Source organism: Rhinatrema bivittatum, chromosome 8, assembly GCF_901001135.1.
Source record: "Rhinatrema bivittatum chromosome 8, aRhiBiv1.1, whole genome shotgun sequence".
Taxonomy (NCBI): Eukaryota; Metazoa; Chordata; class Amphibia; order Gymnophiona; family Rhinatrematidae; genus Rhinatrema; species Rhinatrema bivittatum.
Genome location: NC_042622.1, coordinates 187672431 through 187690814, shown reverse-complemented (window position 1 = coordinate 187690814; position 18384 = coordinate 187672431). Strand labels below are relative to the sequence as shown.

At 45.6% G+C, this 18384-nt stretch overlaps 1 protein-coding gene across 9 annotated transcripts in view; it reads right to left on the bottom strand.

The window, feature by feature from the left end:
• GTF2I (general transcription factor IIi) overlaps nt 1-18384 on the bottom strand; it is a 240633-nt gene that overhangs the window by 201651 nt on the left and 20598 nt on the right. For all 9 annotated transcript variants that reach the window (XM_029612153.1, XM_029612156.1, XM_029612158.1 and 6 more), the window contains 3 exons: nt 9706-9840; nt 8317-8500; nt 8106-8134 (listed from right to left, as the gene is read on the bottom strand). In XM_029612153.1, coding sequence (XP_029468013.1) covers nt 8106-8134; nt 8317-8500; nt 9706-9840 — 348 coding nt within the window. The remainder of the gene's footprint in view (nt 1-8105; nt 8135-8316; nt 8501-9705; nt 9841-18384) is intronic.

Sequence of the window (18384 nt, the reverse complement as noted above, 5' to 3'; positions counted from 1 at the left end):
CAGAGACGTAGAACCCCTTTCATGAATCTGGAGACGAGCGGGTAAGAAGAGATTGGCACCACTCATTGAGAGGAGAGTGGTAGGCGGCTATGGCTCTGAGGTGAACTCAAACCGAAGCTGTGGCCAATCCAGACCGGTAGAACAGATAGAGGTAGTCCAGGAGACGTTCCAGTGGGCAGGTGAGCGGGTCTGCGCCATTATCCGAGCACCAGGAGGCATAGCATGCCCATTTCCGTTGATAGCTGAGTCTTGTAGAGGGTTTCCTGGATGAGACTAGAATATACTGAAGCAGAGGAGAAAGGTTTAAGTGGTGGAATATGAGCCTTTCAATCTCCCATGCAGTGAGATTCAGAGATGAGTGTAGTGGATGAAGCAGAGAGCCCCCTTCTTGGGTGAAAAGGCGTGAATTGTTGCCCAGGGGGATCGGTTGGGCCACCGATAACTGAACTAGGTAGGCGTACCACGGTTGCCGGGCCCACGCTGGAGTGATGAGAATCAGGTCTGTGTAGTCTGCGATGCACTTCTGGACTGTCGGGAGATAAGAGGTATCGGAGGGAAAGCGAAGAGTAGACCCTCCATCCAGTCTATGAAGAATGTGTCCTGCGCTAGCCGGTGGTAAATGGGATACACAGAGCAAAAGACCTCGATCTTCCTGTTCTGTTCTGTTGCAAAGAGGTTGATTAGAGGAAGACCCCAAGTGCGAAATATGTGATTTGCCACTTCCTGATGGAGCTCCCTCTCATGAGGGTGAAATATCCTGCTCAGTATGTCGGCCCTGGAGTTGTTGATTCCAGGCAGGTAAGTGGCTTGAAGGGAGATTGACCTGCTCTCTGCCCATTCCAGGATCCCGACAGCTTCTCTGCAAAGGTTCCAGGAACCTGACCCTCCTTCTTTGTTGATGTAGAACATGGCGACTTGATTGTCCATGAGAACCATAACAGTCTTTTCGTGGAGGGTATGCTCGAAGGCCCGAAAAGCGTTCCGAATGGCCCGGAGTTCCAGGAGGTTTATTTGTTGTGACTGTTCCCAGGCGGACCACAGGCCCTGAGTCTGTAGGTGGGTGAGATGGGCACCCCACCCCTTGGTGGAAGCGTCCGAGGTGAGGACCGTGTGATAAGAGGGGGCCAGAGAGGCGAGCCCAACATGAGCGCCGATGGTGTCAGCCACCAGTCCAAATCCCTTTTCATGTTGAACGTGATGGTACAGGAGTGGAAAGAGGATTGAGGAACTGGCTCCATTGAGACTTTAGACCCCATTGTAAAACGTTGCATATGCAGTTGAGTGTGAGGTACTACATAGACCGAGGTGGCCATGTGACCGAGAATGGTGAGGAGTTGGTGGGCCGGGGCAGTGGTGGTCGCTTGGAGGCAACCAGCAAGTGTTGTCAGGGGAAGCGCCCGGGACTCCGGAAGGAAGGCTCTGTCTTGAATGGTGTCGATATGAGCCCTGATGAACTGTAAGACCTGGGTGGGTTGTAGATTTGATTTCTCGTAGTTGACGAGTAGGCCCAGATTGTCCAGACAAGATATGATCCAGATAAGATTGGTTCGTAGGGTGGACTGGTTGGGGGCCACCAGCAGCCAGTCGTCCAGGTAGGGAAATATCTGGATCCCCTGTCACCAGAGGTGAGCCACTGCTACTGCTAGGAATGAGGAAGTATTGGGAGTAGAAGGCCTGGAGGAGTTGCGAGGGGGGCAGTTCCCGAATGCACCGTTGCTTGAGCAGATGATTGATCTCCTGTAGCAGGGGTCCACAGTGCGCATTGAGGTGTTTCTGGCGGACTAAGTGCTGTAGAGATGGAAGAGAATGAAAGGCGAGGGAGTATCCTTCCCATATGATGCGCAAGACCCAAAGGTCGGATGTGATGGTTTTCCAGGCTGGAAGAAATTGGGAGAGCCTTGCCCCCCCCCCCCCCCACTGAAGGTAATGGTAGCAATGGGGACAAATTCCCTAAAACCCTGAGGGGCTTTATGGGGGTGGGATTCCAGAGACGGTCGAGGCTGCCGAGGGAGGAAAGGACGCTGCCGCAGTCCCTGCTGCTGTGAAGATTGCTGACGACTTGGCTGGTATGAATGGGGCTGGTAGGATGGATACAGCCAGTATGGATGACGTGGATAAAAGGGTTTCTTGTAGGAGGAGGAGTGTCTCGACGAAGCTGCTTCAGAGGGAATGGTCAGGGACATGACAGCCACCTTCTGCTTTTTTAATCATGAATGGCACTCACCCGCAACCATGCCAAGCGCCGGGCCACTACAGCATTGGCAATGGACTTTGCTGAAGTGTCGAATCCTTCATATGCTGAATGGAGAAGGTGCCATAACCCTTCCTCCATGTCGTGGAACTCCTGGAGGGGTCGATCGTCCGGGGACGTGGCTTGCAGCAGGGTTTTGAGAAACTGGAGGCAATCGTACAGATACTGCGCCACATAAAATTGGTGCTGCTGTATCTTTGCATTCAGCATGCCGGATTCATCCTTTTTGCCGAAGTCATCCAAATACTTACAGTCCTTATCAGGGGGGGATATTTCAATGGAGTCTGGACTTTCTGGCTCTTTGCATCGCAGATTGCATCATCACCAAGGCGTGAGGGAGCTGCACCATGGAGTAAAAGGGTGACTGTCGCATCCAGAATTTTAAATCCGTTTTACAGGAAGTTGGCTGTCCCGTAAAGGGGGATACCCAGGCCTTGGTTATTACAGCGTCCAGAACAGTATGGGAAGGCAAGGCCGTAGGCTCTGCAGGTGTATTGAAATTTCTGAGGATCCCCATGACCTCCTGCAAGGGGTCAGGAATTTTCCAGGTCTCTACATTGAGGTGTTGCCCCACCTTTTCCACAAACTTGGAATAGGAGAGACAGGCTTGGGTGGTATCTCAGCAGGGTCCGAGAGATAACCTGAAGAGGAACCCGGCGAAGTGGACAGCTGGGGGGAATCCTCTGCAGGAGGAGACGGCATTTGAGGCTGTCCATCAGGTGAAGGCCCTGGGCTGGGGCTGTCCCGTGGTGACATGGGCGTCCAGGGGTCTGTCGGGTGGAGTTTGATCCTGTTGCTCTATTGTTGTGAGAAATTGTGACAGTATTAGAAAAATTTGTGACATTCTTTGAGAGGCCAAGCTTGTCTGAGGAAGTTGCCTTGGTTGTGTTGGAGTGCCATTCGGAGGCACTGCCGCCAGCAGAATGTCGCTGTCCAGAGCCCTGGGTCGAGTGGTGTCGATAGGAGGCCGCCTCTCTTTTTCCCGTAAGGGTTCCTAAAGGCTTGACTTCTTTTGGTGCTGGGAAGACGTGGAAAGGCCCGAGAAGATGTTGGACGAGGCGGAAGAAGTGTGGAAGACGGCTGGCGAAGAAGGTCCCCCATTTGAATCAACCACAAAAAGGGGAGAAGTCTCCCTGGACCACTTATGCCCCGAAAAATGATTCTTAGGTGGTTTGGGGGCAATATGCATCGGCATCGCTGAGCTTTGGTGCTTCGATGGATTGTGCGTGGGCACTGATGGTGCCTGGGCAAAACAGAGATGCATTCTGCTAGCCAACTGGGAAAAGTCTGTTTAGAAACAGCAATTCCCCGTGTGTTGGTGTCAAAAGAAACAAAAATCTGAGTAGACTTTCTATGGGCTTCAGTCTGCTCCAGGCAGAAGGCCAAGAGTCTCTTGCAGTCCAAACTGAGCAGTATTTGTTCAATTTGGTGGACATGTGGCATGGGAAAAAATGTTGGAAGGATGAGTGATTGTTTAAGATGCAATTCTGACACCACCTTAGGCAGAAACTAAGGATGGATGTGCAGAACCACCCTAACATGATGAAACTTGGTATAAGCTGGATACGTTACTACAGCCTGGAGCTCACTGACCCTGCACACTGAAGTGACTGGCACCAAAAATACAACCTTCCAAGTCAGGTACCAAGTTGCAGGAGCACAGTGGCTCAAAGGGAGCTTTTATCAGCTGGGACAGAACTACATTAGCCTATTATGTCCCAAATATTTTAAGAAGTTGTCCTCTAAATAGGACACTAGGTCATAATGGATTAAGATTCCAAGATACAACAGTGGCCTAATGGGAGGCTTCAAATGAAGTAGGCCCCCACATAAATCAGACAGCCAAAGGCTGTAAAGAGATGGGTCTATCTTCTATATGCTGGTGATAGGGACCAACTGTAGTGAGGTGAACTTGTATGTTGGTCTTTAGACCTGACTCAGACAATTACAGAAGGTAATCAAGCAATTTTGTGTGGAGCAGAAGAAAGGATCTAGGGCGCTTTATTCATACCACAAGGCAAACCTCCTCCAATTAAGTCCATAGTACTTCCTAACAGAATCCTTTCGTGAAGCTAAAAGAACTTCAGACACATTCTCTGACAAATCAAGTGGTTGCAAAGTCAACTCTCAACATACAGGCAGTGAGAACCAGGAACCTGATGTTAGTTTGGCACTACCTGCCCTGATATTTAGTAATGAAATCTGGGGAAGTCCCCAGCTTTATTGAGTCCCTAATGGACATCTCCCTGAGGCATGGGAACCAAATCTGTCTCAGCCAAAATGGGGCTATTAATATCATGGTCCCCCTGTCTTCTTTCAGCTTCAACAGAGTTAACTAGCAGTATCGGAGGCAAGGGCCTGTATAGCAGGCCCTTGCCTCAATTGAAGGCAAAGGCATCTGAGCCTAGTTTGCCCTGAGCCCTTTCCTGGAACTGAAGAGTAGAACCTTCTTGTTCTGAGGGGTCCAAACAGATGAACCATATGTATGCCCAACTAGTGGAATATCTAGTTTGCTACCCCCGTCCTCGATTCAGGGGCTATTCATGTGGTTCCAGGATTTGATTCAACCTGTCCACCAGGCTATTTTCCACACCTGCCAGAAATGTAGCCCTTCAAACCATCCCTTGAGAGATGGCCAGTCTCTCAACTGGACAGGCTCCTGTCACAAGAGGTATGATCCCGTAATCCCCTACTTGTTGATATAGAACATTGCAACTTGGTTGTCTGTTTGGACTAGGACTACTTTTGTTGGCCAAATAATCTCTGAAAGCCTTTAGAGTGTAATGAATTGCCTATAACTCCAGGAAATTTATCTGATAGAGCTTCTCTTGAACAGACCAGAAACCTTGGGTGCAGAGCCCCTCCTACATGAGCTCCTTATCTCAGGAGAGATGAGGGAAATTTGGACTGGCAAAATTTGAAATGTTTCACCCTGATCAGATTGGAAGTGTCCCGTCACCAGGAAAGAGCCGCTGAGTGGTTGTGTGACATGGATGCTATCGCGCAGATCTTGAGTGGCTTGTAACCACTGTGCTTTGATGCACACTGGGAATGCCACCACACCAAGACATTTTGTGAAGACATATGGGGCTGACGCTAGGCCAAAGGGCAGCATGCGATACTGAAGGCGACAGATTCCTCACAACAAATCTGAGATATTTCCTGTGACAGAGGGGATATCTGTATGTAATGTAAACATCTTTGAGATCAAGAGAACAAAGCCAGTTCTCTTTTGGAAGAAAGGAAATCAGGGTGCTAAGAAAAATCATCCTGAACTCTTCTCTTTTTAAAAATGTTTTCAAGGCCCTTAGGTCTAAGTTGGGACAAAGTCTTCCAGTTTTATTTGATATCCCTGCCCTCTTTCTCATGGTGGAAAAGGCATGACCACATTGGTCAAAAGAGAGAAGAGCTCCTTTTAAAGCAGTTCCTGATATGGCAAGTGACCCCAAATGGGGTCCAGGTCAGAGAGGGACCCATCAATCCCTCTTCAGAGGCAATCCAACTTGTAGGCCGGTGGTGAAGATGCTGACAGTGCCTAACAACAGATAAACACAACCTCACTAAATATAAAGATGCGTGACTGAACTCAATGTATGTATAAATTTTCACATGAATTAAATTTATAAATGAAAAAGAATGACCATCATTGGCACTCCAAGATGATTATTATCTGGGCTCAAAGTGCTGCCCTTCTATAGTGTCAGGGGCTTCTGAAACATTGCAATGTCTGGCATTTCAATCAGAACATGGTGGAACTAACCTCACAGCATCCTTCCTTTAAATTTATCACAAAGGGAAAGGGAAGTATGCATTTGACATTTTTTCACATCATAAATGAGTGGTTTTGAGTTTTGCACAAAAGAAGAGTGATTGATGATTAAAACCAAGGCACTATAGAAGGGCAGCACTTTGAGCCCAGATGATAATCATCATACAGTGCCATATGATGGTCACTCTTTTTCATTTATAAATTTAATTCATGTGAAAATGTATACATACATTGAGTTCAGTCACACACCTTCATATTTAGTGAGATTATGTTTATTTGTTGATTTTGATTATTCTTACACTTTGTGGGCTATAGAATATTGACAGTGCTTATCTGGCAGACGAGGCCTCAGACACAGGTACACTTGTCTGAGCCTGAACTCAAAAAACCTCTAGCATCTGGAGGAAGCATCCTCCTCCAATGGGCTGGAGATCACCATCTGAGCAGTCATCATCGACCCTAATTCCCCTCTAGGAATAGGCACTGGCATCAATACAAAGCCGACAAGCAACTGGAAGGGCTCGAGCAGCGGACTGACTTTGGCCCACGCCAGTCCCAAAGCCCTCAATGCTAGAGCACAAGGTCCCACAGTGCCTTGTACAAGGTCTGTTGGATCTTTTTATTCAACTCCTTTTTAAAGATAGCCAATGCCAACACCGACTGGGAAGCAGGATAGGTGGCCACATCTTCCTGGGAACAAAGAGTTGTATCAGTGGTTGACACCTGAACCCTTGGAGACTGATGCAGTTTCCATGCCATCAGTGAGCATGAGCTCTCCTCTCCATGGGACCATTTCAGGGGGTTCTCAGTTACCACTGGGCTGTCCCCACTCCTGGCACCATGCACCGATGGAGACAGATGCTGGTTCTTTTTGTCTTCACTTGATGCCGATATCAAAGAGATGGAACTCTTCGCCCTCACTGAACGGGAAGAGCCAGGTGAAGGCCTGTCCCTCTGATCTTTATCGATGCCAGATATCGAAGGAGTGGGCTTCCCCTTCAATGCCGCAGCATCATTCTCATCTGGTTCACCTCCATGCTCCTTTGATGTTGATGCCTCTGATGTAGCAGTCTTCCAGTATCCAAAATGGTTATCTATCAGCTCCAGCTGGGACCATTGGTCTTTCAAGTGCATGGTCATACACAGGCAGCACCTCCAAATGTCATGTGATGTCCTTAGGAACAGGATACATCTGTCATGGAGATTGATAATAGACATAACTCTGGTGCACTAAGGGAATTGGTGAAAATCAGTAGACATGGCCAATTGGAAAACAAAGGAGGCAAAAAACTCAATGGTGCAGACAATTGATGCCCATCGGGCACCAATGGTGTGCTGACCTCACACCAAATGAAAACTTAAAAAACCGCCAAAAAAACCAGAAAATCCTAGCTAGAAAACTACCAGGAAACAAACAATCCTGTGATAATTTCCCCAACAGGATAAGAAGCAGATGAGTAAGGAACTGCAACTGTGGGCTCCACGGAAAACAAAAGACTGATGAGGACAATAATATAGTGGCATGCTGAGCATGCTCAGTGAGACACAGTCAAAGTTCCAGTATGTAAAACCTCACGGTCAACGATCTGTGATCTGTCTTGAAATGGTGCCCAGTCACAACAGGTGGTGTAGAAACCCAAAATTACATTTCATTTTAAATACCTTGCAGCAGAAAATTTGACAGCTTTCTGGACAAAAATTTGTAACTGAATTAAGATCATTGTAGTAATTTTTGCCTTTAGCCTTGAATTGTGTGATATGCAGTAATATTAGAGTTATGTGGTTTGTTTGTAATATGCTTATTTCAATATCAAGCTTGCCTCTCCCACTTATGTTATATTTTGGGCTTACTCTTGAAACAATATAAAGAATTACATATGCCATGGATAATATTTCATACTATCGTTAACATTTTTTTTTATTTTCTTGATAATGTTTCTATATTCAGGATTGTGTTCCTGTAAAATATATAAATTCATAATAAAAATGAAGTTTAAAAAAAATATAACTGGATAAAAAATGCTTTAAAAAAAAAAAAAAAAGGAGTAACATGTTTACATTTCAGCTTTTTAAATTCTTCCTTACCTTGCTGTTTCTTTGGCTCTAAGAATGGCCTGCATTAAAAGAAAGAATATATTTCCCATTTCAAATGAACTTAAACATTCATATCTCTCTAAATATAATAGTAGTTAAAAGGAATTTTAGTGCTATGTAACAGTACCAAATTACGGTTCCATGCTAAATGAACATCCTTCACATTAATCACAGTCTTGCCATAGACAAGAAAGTAGGTCACCTTTTAACAATGAATGAAAGCTGTAATTTGCTATCCAAAATCCTTTTCAATGTTTCAGCACTGTAAGTTGATGGCTGTCTGAACGGAACATCCTCAGGAAGACCCTGCACTACAACAGCTAAATGGTCCCGCATCATCTTCTCGTATGGCACTGGCACCGGAGTTGATTTTCCTAAAGCTTTACCTGAAAGTAAAGAACATTTGTTGAACATCAGAATGTATACAGTTGCATATTCAAGTCCTGCTTGCATTTCTCTCTACATTTATTTATTTAAAATATTTCCAGCCCACTTATAGCAAAACTATTGTACTGAACATGTTTATATGCAGAAGAAATTCAACTTTGAATCTTAAAATACAGGACTCTAATTTATTAATAATGTAGAAGAATTTATGCTTGCTGAACGAAAGCACTGCATGACTAAAGCCATACATCCTAATGAAGGAATTAATTATTACTATTGGAATCAAAAAGACAATTCAGACAACAAATTACATGACTCAGTTTCCTACTGCAAAATGTACAAATAGAAGTGCCAAAGCAATGACGACACATAAATAACTAAATTTTCCATTTACATGTGCTGTTACCAAAGTAGTTCTAGAGAAAATACGGAACATGGAAGTATAGGAATAGGAAGGATTGTCTTTGAAAGATTCATGATTTAACTATAAAATGGGAACACTTACAGGCCGATTCAGTAAAGTCCGTGGGAGAGCGGACGAACGCCCGCTCTCCCGGTGCGCGCGATTCTGTATTTAAATTAGGTGACGCGGTAAAAACGGGGAAAAGGAGCGGCAGCTGTCAGCGGGTTTGACAGCCGACGCTCAATTTTGCTAGCGTCGGCTCTCGAGCCCACTGACAGCCACGGGCTCGGAAACCGGACGCCAGCAAAATTGAGCGTCCGGTTTTCGGCCCAACAGCCACGGGCCGAATTCAATTTTTTTTTTTTTTTTTTTACTTTTCGGGACCTCCGACTTAATATCGCTATGATATTAAGTCGGAGGGTGCACAGAAAAGCAGTAAAAACTGCTTTTCTGTGCACTTTCCCGGTGCTGGAAGAAATTAGCGCCGACCTTTGGGTTGGCACTAATTTCTGAAAGTAAAATGTGCAGCTTGGCTGCACATTTTACTTTCCATATCCCACGCGCATACCTAATAGGGCCATCAACATGTTGAGGGCGCTATTAGGTGCTGCGGGTTGGACGCGCATTTTCCTCCCCTTACTGAATAAGGGGTAAGGGAAAACGCGCGTCCAATAGCAGGCTAACGGTGCGCTCCATTGGAGCGCACTGTACTGTATCGGCCTGTTTACTGAGAAAGGCCCCAAGTGGACAAGTGGAAGTTAATATTAAAATATACACAGTTTTAGCAAAAGCAAACAGTACCATAGCAAATGCAGAACAAATCCTCCACTGATCTTCTGAGTGCCTCAATTTCAACAGTGTCTATTATCAGATTATTTACAAGTGACATCGCTTTTGCACTCTGTAAGTCTGCTGTTTTTACCTCTTCTGCAATGCCTGTAAATTGAGAAATGAAAAGAAAAACTGACAATCAGAAATATTATGTATGTTTGCTGAAATATGAAAAAGATTTATGTTGTATATTATTATTCAAAGTGACAAAATATTAACAAAGTATTTCTAATCTTTGGTGAAAACACGCATTCTTGTCCTCACTCATGGTTTTGAAAACGAGAACCCTGTGGCTTCTTACAGACAGTTTAAATGTCAACAAGGAACCTTATTTCATATTTCGGTATATCACAATTTCAATATGGTTCATTCAGAGCATTGCAACTTAATGAATTCAAAGAGTCTGCCCACTTTATATGCCACCTGCAGATTTATAGACTGCCTGGTAGGAGCGTTTGTTATTTCTCCCAGGGCATGTGAGGGCCCTGCTGAGCCTGTTGTGAAACTGCTTACTCCTGCAGTAGTTTCCTGCTAAAGTCAGCTGAGAGACTAGATACGAAATCAAAAGCACAGAGGAAATATGTTTTAAATAAAAGCTATCTTCTTCTGAATGTGTGTGGCATAGTTTAATTCAGATGAGTTTTGGGAAGTCAAATTTCAGTGCTCAAGCTCAGAAGACAAAATAGAAGCTTCACAGGAAATAAAATAACCAGGGAGGATAATTTTATAACAACCAATGTAGGGGTGAAGTCATGCAGATTTCAGAAGTAATTTTCAAAGCAGACTTGCATGAGTAAGTCCGCTTTGAAAACTGCCTTAGTGCAGCATAGTTGTGCAAATTTACCTATGCTAAGGAGCAGGCGATCAGGAGACATCAAAAAATGAAAAATTATCCCTAGCAATGCCTATATGGGAAAATGAGACATGGGCATGTTGAATGTTTAACTAGAAAGTCTGTAACAGGAAAAAGGAAAATTGTTTCTTACCTCCTAATTTTCGTTCCTGTAATACCACAGATCAGTCCAGAGAAGTGGGTTTTTTATCCCTACCAGCAGATGGAGGCAGAGAACAAAGCTTTGAGGCACTGCTACATAACCAAGAGTGCCACCTGCAGTCCCTCAGTATTGACCTATACCCAAGCCAGAGATTAGAACCTAAAACCCTCTTCAGAAACCAGAAACCAAAAAAATACATGAACTGTAAAAAATTATTTGGAATATGTTACATTGATTATCAGGAAATACAATATTTTGGCAGCAACGGGGAGGGTCTCTGGACTGATCTGTGGAATTACAGGAACGAAAATTATCAGGTAAGAACAAATTTTCCTTTCCTATTCATACCCAGATTAGTCCAGACAAGTGGGATGTACCAAAGCACCCCCACACTGGGCGGGAACCCGAAAGACCTGCATGCAATATGCTCTCTCCAAAGGACTCATCCTCCGGCACGACCAAAAGGTAATGCCTGGTAAAAGTATGAAGTGAGGACCACACCGCCGCTCTACAAATCTCGAGGAGAAAACTACTGACACACCGCCCAAGAGGCCACCTACACTCTTGTAGAATGCGCTTTCAGCCCCACTGGGATCCTGTGACCCTTACAAATATAAGTAGAGCAAATGGCCTCCTTCAGCCAATGAGAAATTGTGGCCTTTGAGGCCTTATCACCTTCCTTCGCGCCCCTGATACAAAAAGTTGAATTGACCGCCAAAAAGAATTAGTGACCTCCAAATACTGCAACAGCGTCCGTCACACATCCAAAAGATGCAGCTCTCTCCCCTGAGGATAATCCTTAGACCATTCCAGAAAGGCCGGAAAATCCACCATCTGATTAACATCAAAGGACACCACCTTTGGTAAGAAAGGGGGTCCATTCGCAATGTGATCCCCATCATTAGAAATACACTGAAAAGGACCTCTGCACAACAGAGCCTGCAATTCCAAAATCTGCCTGGCAGAACATATGGCCACCAGGACCACTGTCTTCAACGTCAGTTCCTTTAACATCATCCTTCTCAAGGGTTCAAAAGGCACACCACAAAGTACTCATAGAACAAGACTGAGGCTCCAGTCTGGACCCAACTTCTGAATCAGAGGCCATAAATGCCTGACCCCCTTCAGGAATCGAACCACAGCAGGATGAGAGGCCAAAGACCTCCCCCGCAACTTGCCCCTAAGGGAACCCAAAGCAGATACCTGAATATGAAGGGAGTTATAGCCCAAACCCTTAGCTAATACCTCCTGCAAATAGGCTAAAATCTGAGGAATGTCCACGAACAGGGAATCCAATCTCTGCTGTTCATCATGACTCAAAAACCCTCCAGACCCTGACATACACCAGAGACATAGCAGGTCTCCAAGCATGGAGAAGGGTAGAAATAACTTGTTCCAAATAGCCTTTCAGACACAACTTTCACCTCTGAAAATTCCAAGCCACAAGACAAAAGTGATCCTCCCGATCCAAATAAATATGGGCTCCTGACGTAGCAAGCATAGCAGATGGGCCAACCTGAGGAGTCCCTCTACCATGAACTGCACGAGATCCACAAACCATGGTCGCTGTGGCCACTCTGGCGCCACCAGAACTCGCCTGACTAGAGGCTATAGGGGAAACATGTACAGAATTATCCCCGGTCAAGGACACATCAGAGCATCCAGCCCCACCACACTGACCTCTCCCGCGACTGAAAACCTCGTCGACTTTGTGTTGGCCCACGTCGCTATAAGATCCAACTGGGGGATGCTCCACCTGACAAAGATGCGTTTCCAAGCTTCTGGGGATAACTCCCACTCCCCCAGATCCTACTGCTGCCTGCTGAAGAAATCCACCTGCACATTGTCCGTACCCACAACAAGAGACACCGGTGTTCCCTCAAGATGGCTCCGCCCAAACAACAACTTCCGAGCTTCCAGAGCCACCGCATAACTCTTTGATCCTCATTGCCGGTTGACGTATGCCACTGACATGACATTGTCCGAAAATATGCGAACCATCCTGCCTCTGATCCAGGAAAGAAAGGCCTCCAGCGCCCGTTGTACCGCCCTTTGTTTCCAGGCAACTGACAGACCAGGACTTCTCCTCTGCTGACCAAAGACTTGGGCAGTTCGCCCCAGGCACCCTACTTCCCAACCTTTGAGACTGGCGTCCATGGTCACCACCACCCAGTCTGGGGTTTCCAGATTCATTCCGTTTTCCAGATTATGACATGACATCCACCATGACAGATTGGACCTGGAATCTCTAGAAGTGGCAAAGGCAGATGATACTCTTCCGATAAGGGATTCCACCTGGACAAGAGTGCGTTCTGTAACAGTCTCATGTGTGCGAAGGCCCACAGAACCAAATCTAATGTGGAAGCCATGGACCCCAGGACCTGCAAATAATCCCAGGCATTTGACACAGACAGCCGCAACAGCCACGTTACCTGCACCTGCAACTTTGTCAACCTCTCTGGGATCAAAACACCCTGCCCTTCTGGGTGTCAACAAACTCCCCCAAACATTCAAACGACTGAGTCGAAACTAGGTGACTCTTCGCCACCTTCACCACCCAACTCAGCCACCGCAAAGTTTCCATGACTTGCTGGAGCGACCACATGCATTCCTCTTCCATCTTTGTAGGAATGAGCCAATCATCCAGATATTGATGTACCAAAATCCCTTCTCGAAGGGCCACTGCCACTATGAACATCACCTTCATGAAGGATTGTGGTGCCATGGCCAGGCTGAAGGGAAGAGCTTGAAACTGGAAGTGCTGCCCCAACACCATGAATTGAAGAAACCTCTAATGGTCCTTTCACTTAACAGCCTCTGTAGAGTCCCCCACACCGCCTCTCACTTGCTTCGAGAAGCAACATGGAATTCCAGAAAAGTATCCCTGATACAGAGCAAACATTCTAGAGTGTAGCCATCTCTTACTATCTCTAGAAGCCAACGGTCCGAGGTAATCTTGACCTACCTCTCGTAAAAACAGAACAATATGCCTCCTACCAGTTCTACAGAGGAATGGGCGATGCTGGCTTCATTGCGATGACCTTCCACCACCAGCTCCTTGGCCAGCAACATCCCTGGAAGATCTGCAGGCGCCTCAAAAGGACTGCTGCCGTCCCACTGATTGCTTCACTCCCACACCAGATGAGGGCTTGCCTGACCGGAACCTACGTGATTCCCGAAACCGGGACAGAGTCAGAAAAACCTTCTTGCCGGTTTACCTAGCCTCAGGCAATCCGTTCCCCTTGGACTCCCAAAAAGTCTTCATCAGCTGATCCAAATCCTCACCAACAAGAACTTTCCCCTTAATGGGAAGATTATACAGCTATGCCTTGGACCACACATCAGCCGATCAATTTCGCAACTACAAAAGCCTGCGAGCCGCTACTGTTGAAACCATGCTTCTGGCCGAAGTGCGCACCAAGTCATAAAGCGCATTCGCAACATAAGCCACTCCAGCCTCGAAGCGCGCTGACTGCAGAGAACTGGCATCCCCTGATGAGGCATGCTCTTGTGCCTTCTGCACCCAGCACAAACATGCCCTCTGCAGCACGATGCCACCCATCACGGCTTGAAGATTCAAAGCGGAAACTTCTGCTTTAATTGACTCTCCAACTGGCGGTCCTGAACATCCTTCAGAGGAGTAGCCTCCGCCACTGGGATGGTCATCTTCTTTGTCACCATTGACACTACCACATCCACCTTCGGTACCCGTAACAGCTCCAAGGTACCCTCCATCAAGGGGTAAAACTTTGCCATGGCCCTGCAGACCTTTATACCTACTTCCAGAAAGTCCCATTCCCAGTTCACCAACTTGCGAATCTTCTTAGGCAAGTGAAAGGCACTGGATTCATGCCCTCATTATCCGACTTCTCCTGAGTCACCTTAACCCACAATTCCTGCAACAGCTGAGGAATAAGGGGACACCATTCATCCTTCTTAAAGAAGCAAACCACCCTAGGGTCATCTCCTTCTGATACCGAAAACCCATCCAGATCCAGATCAACCTTAATCACATCTGTGTCCACATGCGGATCAGCCCCCTGCAAATCCAAAGGTCCTCAGGCATATCAGCAGAATCTTCAACATCTCTGGGATGAGTCTCTGAACCTGTGCGACTGAGACCCAGATATCGCAACAGGCCCCCGGACCCTCCAGAAGGGAAACATGACAGAGAGGCTTCCCCTTCGGACGCTTAACCCCAATCCACTTCCTCTCCAGGAAAGCCTTATTGAGGAGCAGATCAAAATCCAACAAGAAATCTTCGGGATCCCCAGCCTCTTGCTCAAGAAGGCTGCCATCTGAATCCCCTCCCCTATCCTGTCCCTCCAGCACCACAGGCAACAGAGGAGGAGGGGAATCCCTGGAGTCTCTGGCCACTGCGGGTATGACTATTCACCGGGGCTCCCCCAGGACAGTAGCTGAGGCCCCCGATGAACGGAGGGCCCTCTTTTCCAAGGCCCCCGCCCCCAACTGAGGTCCCTGTATCTCCCGCTGTGCAGCCAGCACACAGAAACCTATGCTGAGCTTAGCGGACACCGCAGACCCAGCAATAAAAAGCCTTTTTTTTTTTTAAACAAAAGCTTAATAGACAAGCAACAGGGTACTTCCCTGAGAAGGCAGTGAATACTCAGGAGGAGACCTCAGAAGCCCTGAGGGAGCCAGTCCCCTGGCTATCAGAACCTCTGGCCAGGTGAAAATGAACACCAGCCAGGGGGTCTCCAACACCCCCCCCCCCCCCCGGTCACCCTGCTCCACCTGAGGGATGGTCCATGAAGGAGCCTAACACCTCAGGGAGCCTCCAGAACTTCTCCAAAAAATGTCTCTCTGACTTTAATTCCTTTTTTTTTTTTTTGTCAGACTGCAGATTTGCACATCCACTGTCTGCTGGAGACAGAGAAATACTGCGGGACTGCAGGTGGCACTCTTGGTTATGTAGCAGTGCCTCAAAGCTTTGTTCCCTGCCTCCATTTGCTAGGAGGGATGCAAAACCCACTTGTCTGGTCTGATCTGGGTATGAACAGGAAATAGTATATTTAAAGATAGGGCTTAAAAAAATAAAAGTTAAAATGGCTCAAACACCACACAATGGGAGTCTTTACATTTTATCTGCCAGTGAATCATTTCTTTTCTTTCTGACATATAAGGCAAGGTATGTACTTCCTGTTTTAACAAATTAACATAGCAGCTGATAGCAGAAAAAACACCAACTCTATCCGAACTATCCACTTATTCCTGTTCACACTGCTATGGATGGCAACCATAGAAGTTTTAAGGCTTGTAGGATATCACTCCTTATTCACATCAGTTTTTGTTGCCTTCCTCTTTGGTTCACTACAAGTTTCAATACTTAATTGAATACCTAACTTTGCCCCCTAAGTAAAATGTATCACAAAGCATATGGAAAAGTTAGCAGAATAAAATCATGTCAACTGGGGAATCCAAGATGGTCACATGCTAATCTGTGGCGCTCCAGACTTTCCTCATCCCCTCTTATAATTCCCTCTTATAACAATACCTTTAACCTCTGCAATGGGGAAGAGGAAGGGAAGGGCCAGAGCGTTCCCCCGAGGTTTTGGAAGGTTCGCCAGTTTCGGGCCCGATGGACCAGCATGTAGTCCGGAGCCAAGAGCCTCTATTGCGCTCCGTGGAGCAGTCCTTGGGAGGTTTATCGAGTGGTGTTCCATTGATGTCCACCCCGGACCCCGAGTCATCATTTTCATTGGAGCCGTGTTGGGCTCCTCCTCAGCCTGCCCCCCCCCGCGGGAGAAGCTGACGTGATCAGCATGCTCCCGTCACACTCCGATGATCGAGACCAGCTGGCAGTGGTAGCGTCGGGTGGAGCCAACATGGAGAAGCAAGCAGCAGGAGCAGTTTGCCAGATAAGTGAAGGAAAGGAATCCTTACAAAATATTTCCTTGACATCTTCGATAGCAGGGCAAACTACAGTGCTTCCATCGGAAGTAATAACTTTTTCCTTAACAAAGCCTCCTAGTATTACTTTAGCCATAATCTGGGAAGTTATTGCTAATCTATCGAATCAAGTTACCCAATTTGTCTCTCAACAACGTGAGTTGGTTACTACACTCAATTCTTCTCAGTCCCAACTTTTGCAAATTAAAGTTCAAGTAGAAGCTTTGGAGTCCAAGGGGACAATTATGCAAAAATCCATAGATACCATTTCAACTGGTCATTTGTTTCTACAAAATAAAATGGAAAACTTGGAAAACACTATCAGACGATGTAATCTTAGGATTTTGAATTTTCCAGAAAAAAAGTTCATAACATCAAGTAGAGGAAGTGTACACTTCTGTAAACAAGATGCTACGCAAATATCTCTTAGAAGTATTATCCATAAAAGAAAATTTGCTTCCACGCATTTCAAAAGCATATTATTTGCCAAAGTATCTTCGCAGTTGGATAAAAGACCTGCAGATACAGTAACATCAATATCTCTCATTTGTCCTCTTTTATGGAGAGTTCCATGGAAGAGGAAATTATATCTGCAACCTTAATTGTCACATCTGCCTTGGATTCAAATCAGGACTTTGTACTAAAAATGTTTTTTCGGAAGAGAGACATATTGTTTTTAGGAAATAAAATACGTACATTCCCTGATGTTGCTAAAGTAACACAATCGAAAAGAAAGAGTTTCCTGTTAACGCGTTCCGCAGTAATTAGTTTGGGGACTAACTTTCATCTATATTTCCCCTGTAAATGTGTTATTATTTATTTATTTATTTGTTGAGTTTTATATACCATCATTCGGTAGAGCCATCATAACGGTTTACAAAAATATACATTTTTCTTAGCAGTTGTGTAACAGAAAAAACAATGTGAACGTTATACATTTTCTTAGCAGTTGTGCAACAATAAAAAACAATTTGAACAATATCAGAAATAAGCATATCAAGTCCAGAGAGCATTATTAGGTTGGAAGAGGAGGGTATGCAGTTCAGTGTGAAGAGAATGTATTAAGAGGTTTATAACTGAGAGCTCAGTTGAGAGTTGGAATGATCAGACATCTGAGGGTCAGTGTAGAATTTGCGGAACATTAGTGTTTTTAGGTCCTTTTTGAATATTTTTAGGTCGTGTTGGGTTCTCAGGAATTTAGGTAGGGTGTTCCAAAGTTTAGGTGAAGCAATTGAAAAGGCTCTTTCTCTTGTGGTTGCCAGATGTGCATCTTTGATAGGGGGAATGTTTAGGTAGCCTGAGTTATTAGAGCATAGGTTTCTTGGAGGATTTTGAGGGATTATGTTTAGGGTGTTAAGACTTTGATGATCATTGTTTAAAATTTTGTGGATTATGGTCATTGATTTGTAAACAATACGTGCAGTAATAGGGAGCCAGTGAAGTGAGGTCAATATTGGTGTTATGTGTTCATTTCTTTTTGTTCCAGTTAGGACTCTGGCAGCTGAGTTCTGCAGTATTTGGAGTGGTTTGAGGGATGAAAAAGGTATTCCAATTAGTAAGGAGTTGCAATAGTCGAAGGTGGAGAAGATAAGAAGTTGAAGTACAGTTCTGAAATCATAGGGGTTGAGAAATGGTTTCAGGTATCTTAGGGTTAGGAGTCTGTGGTATCCTTCTTTAGTTTTATTTGCTATGTGGTTCTTGAAAGAAAGTTCTTTATCAATGATAACTCCGAGGTTCCTGGTGT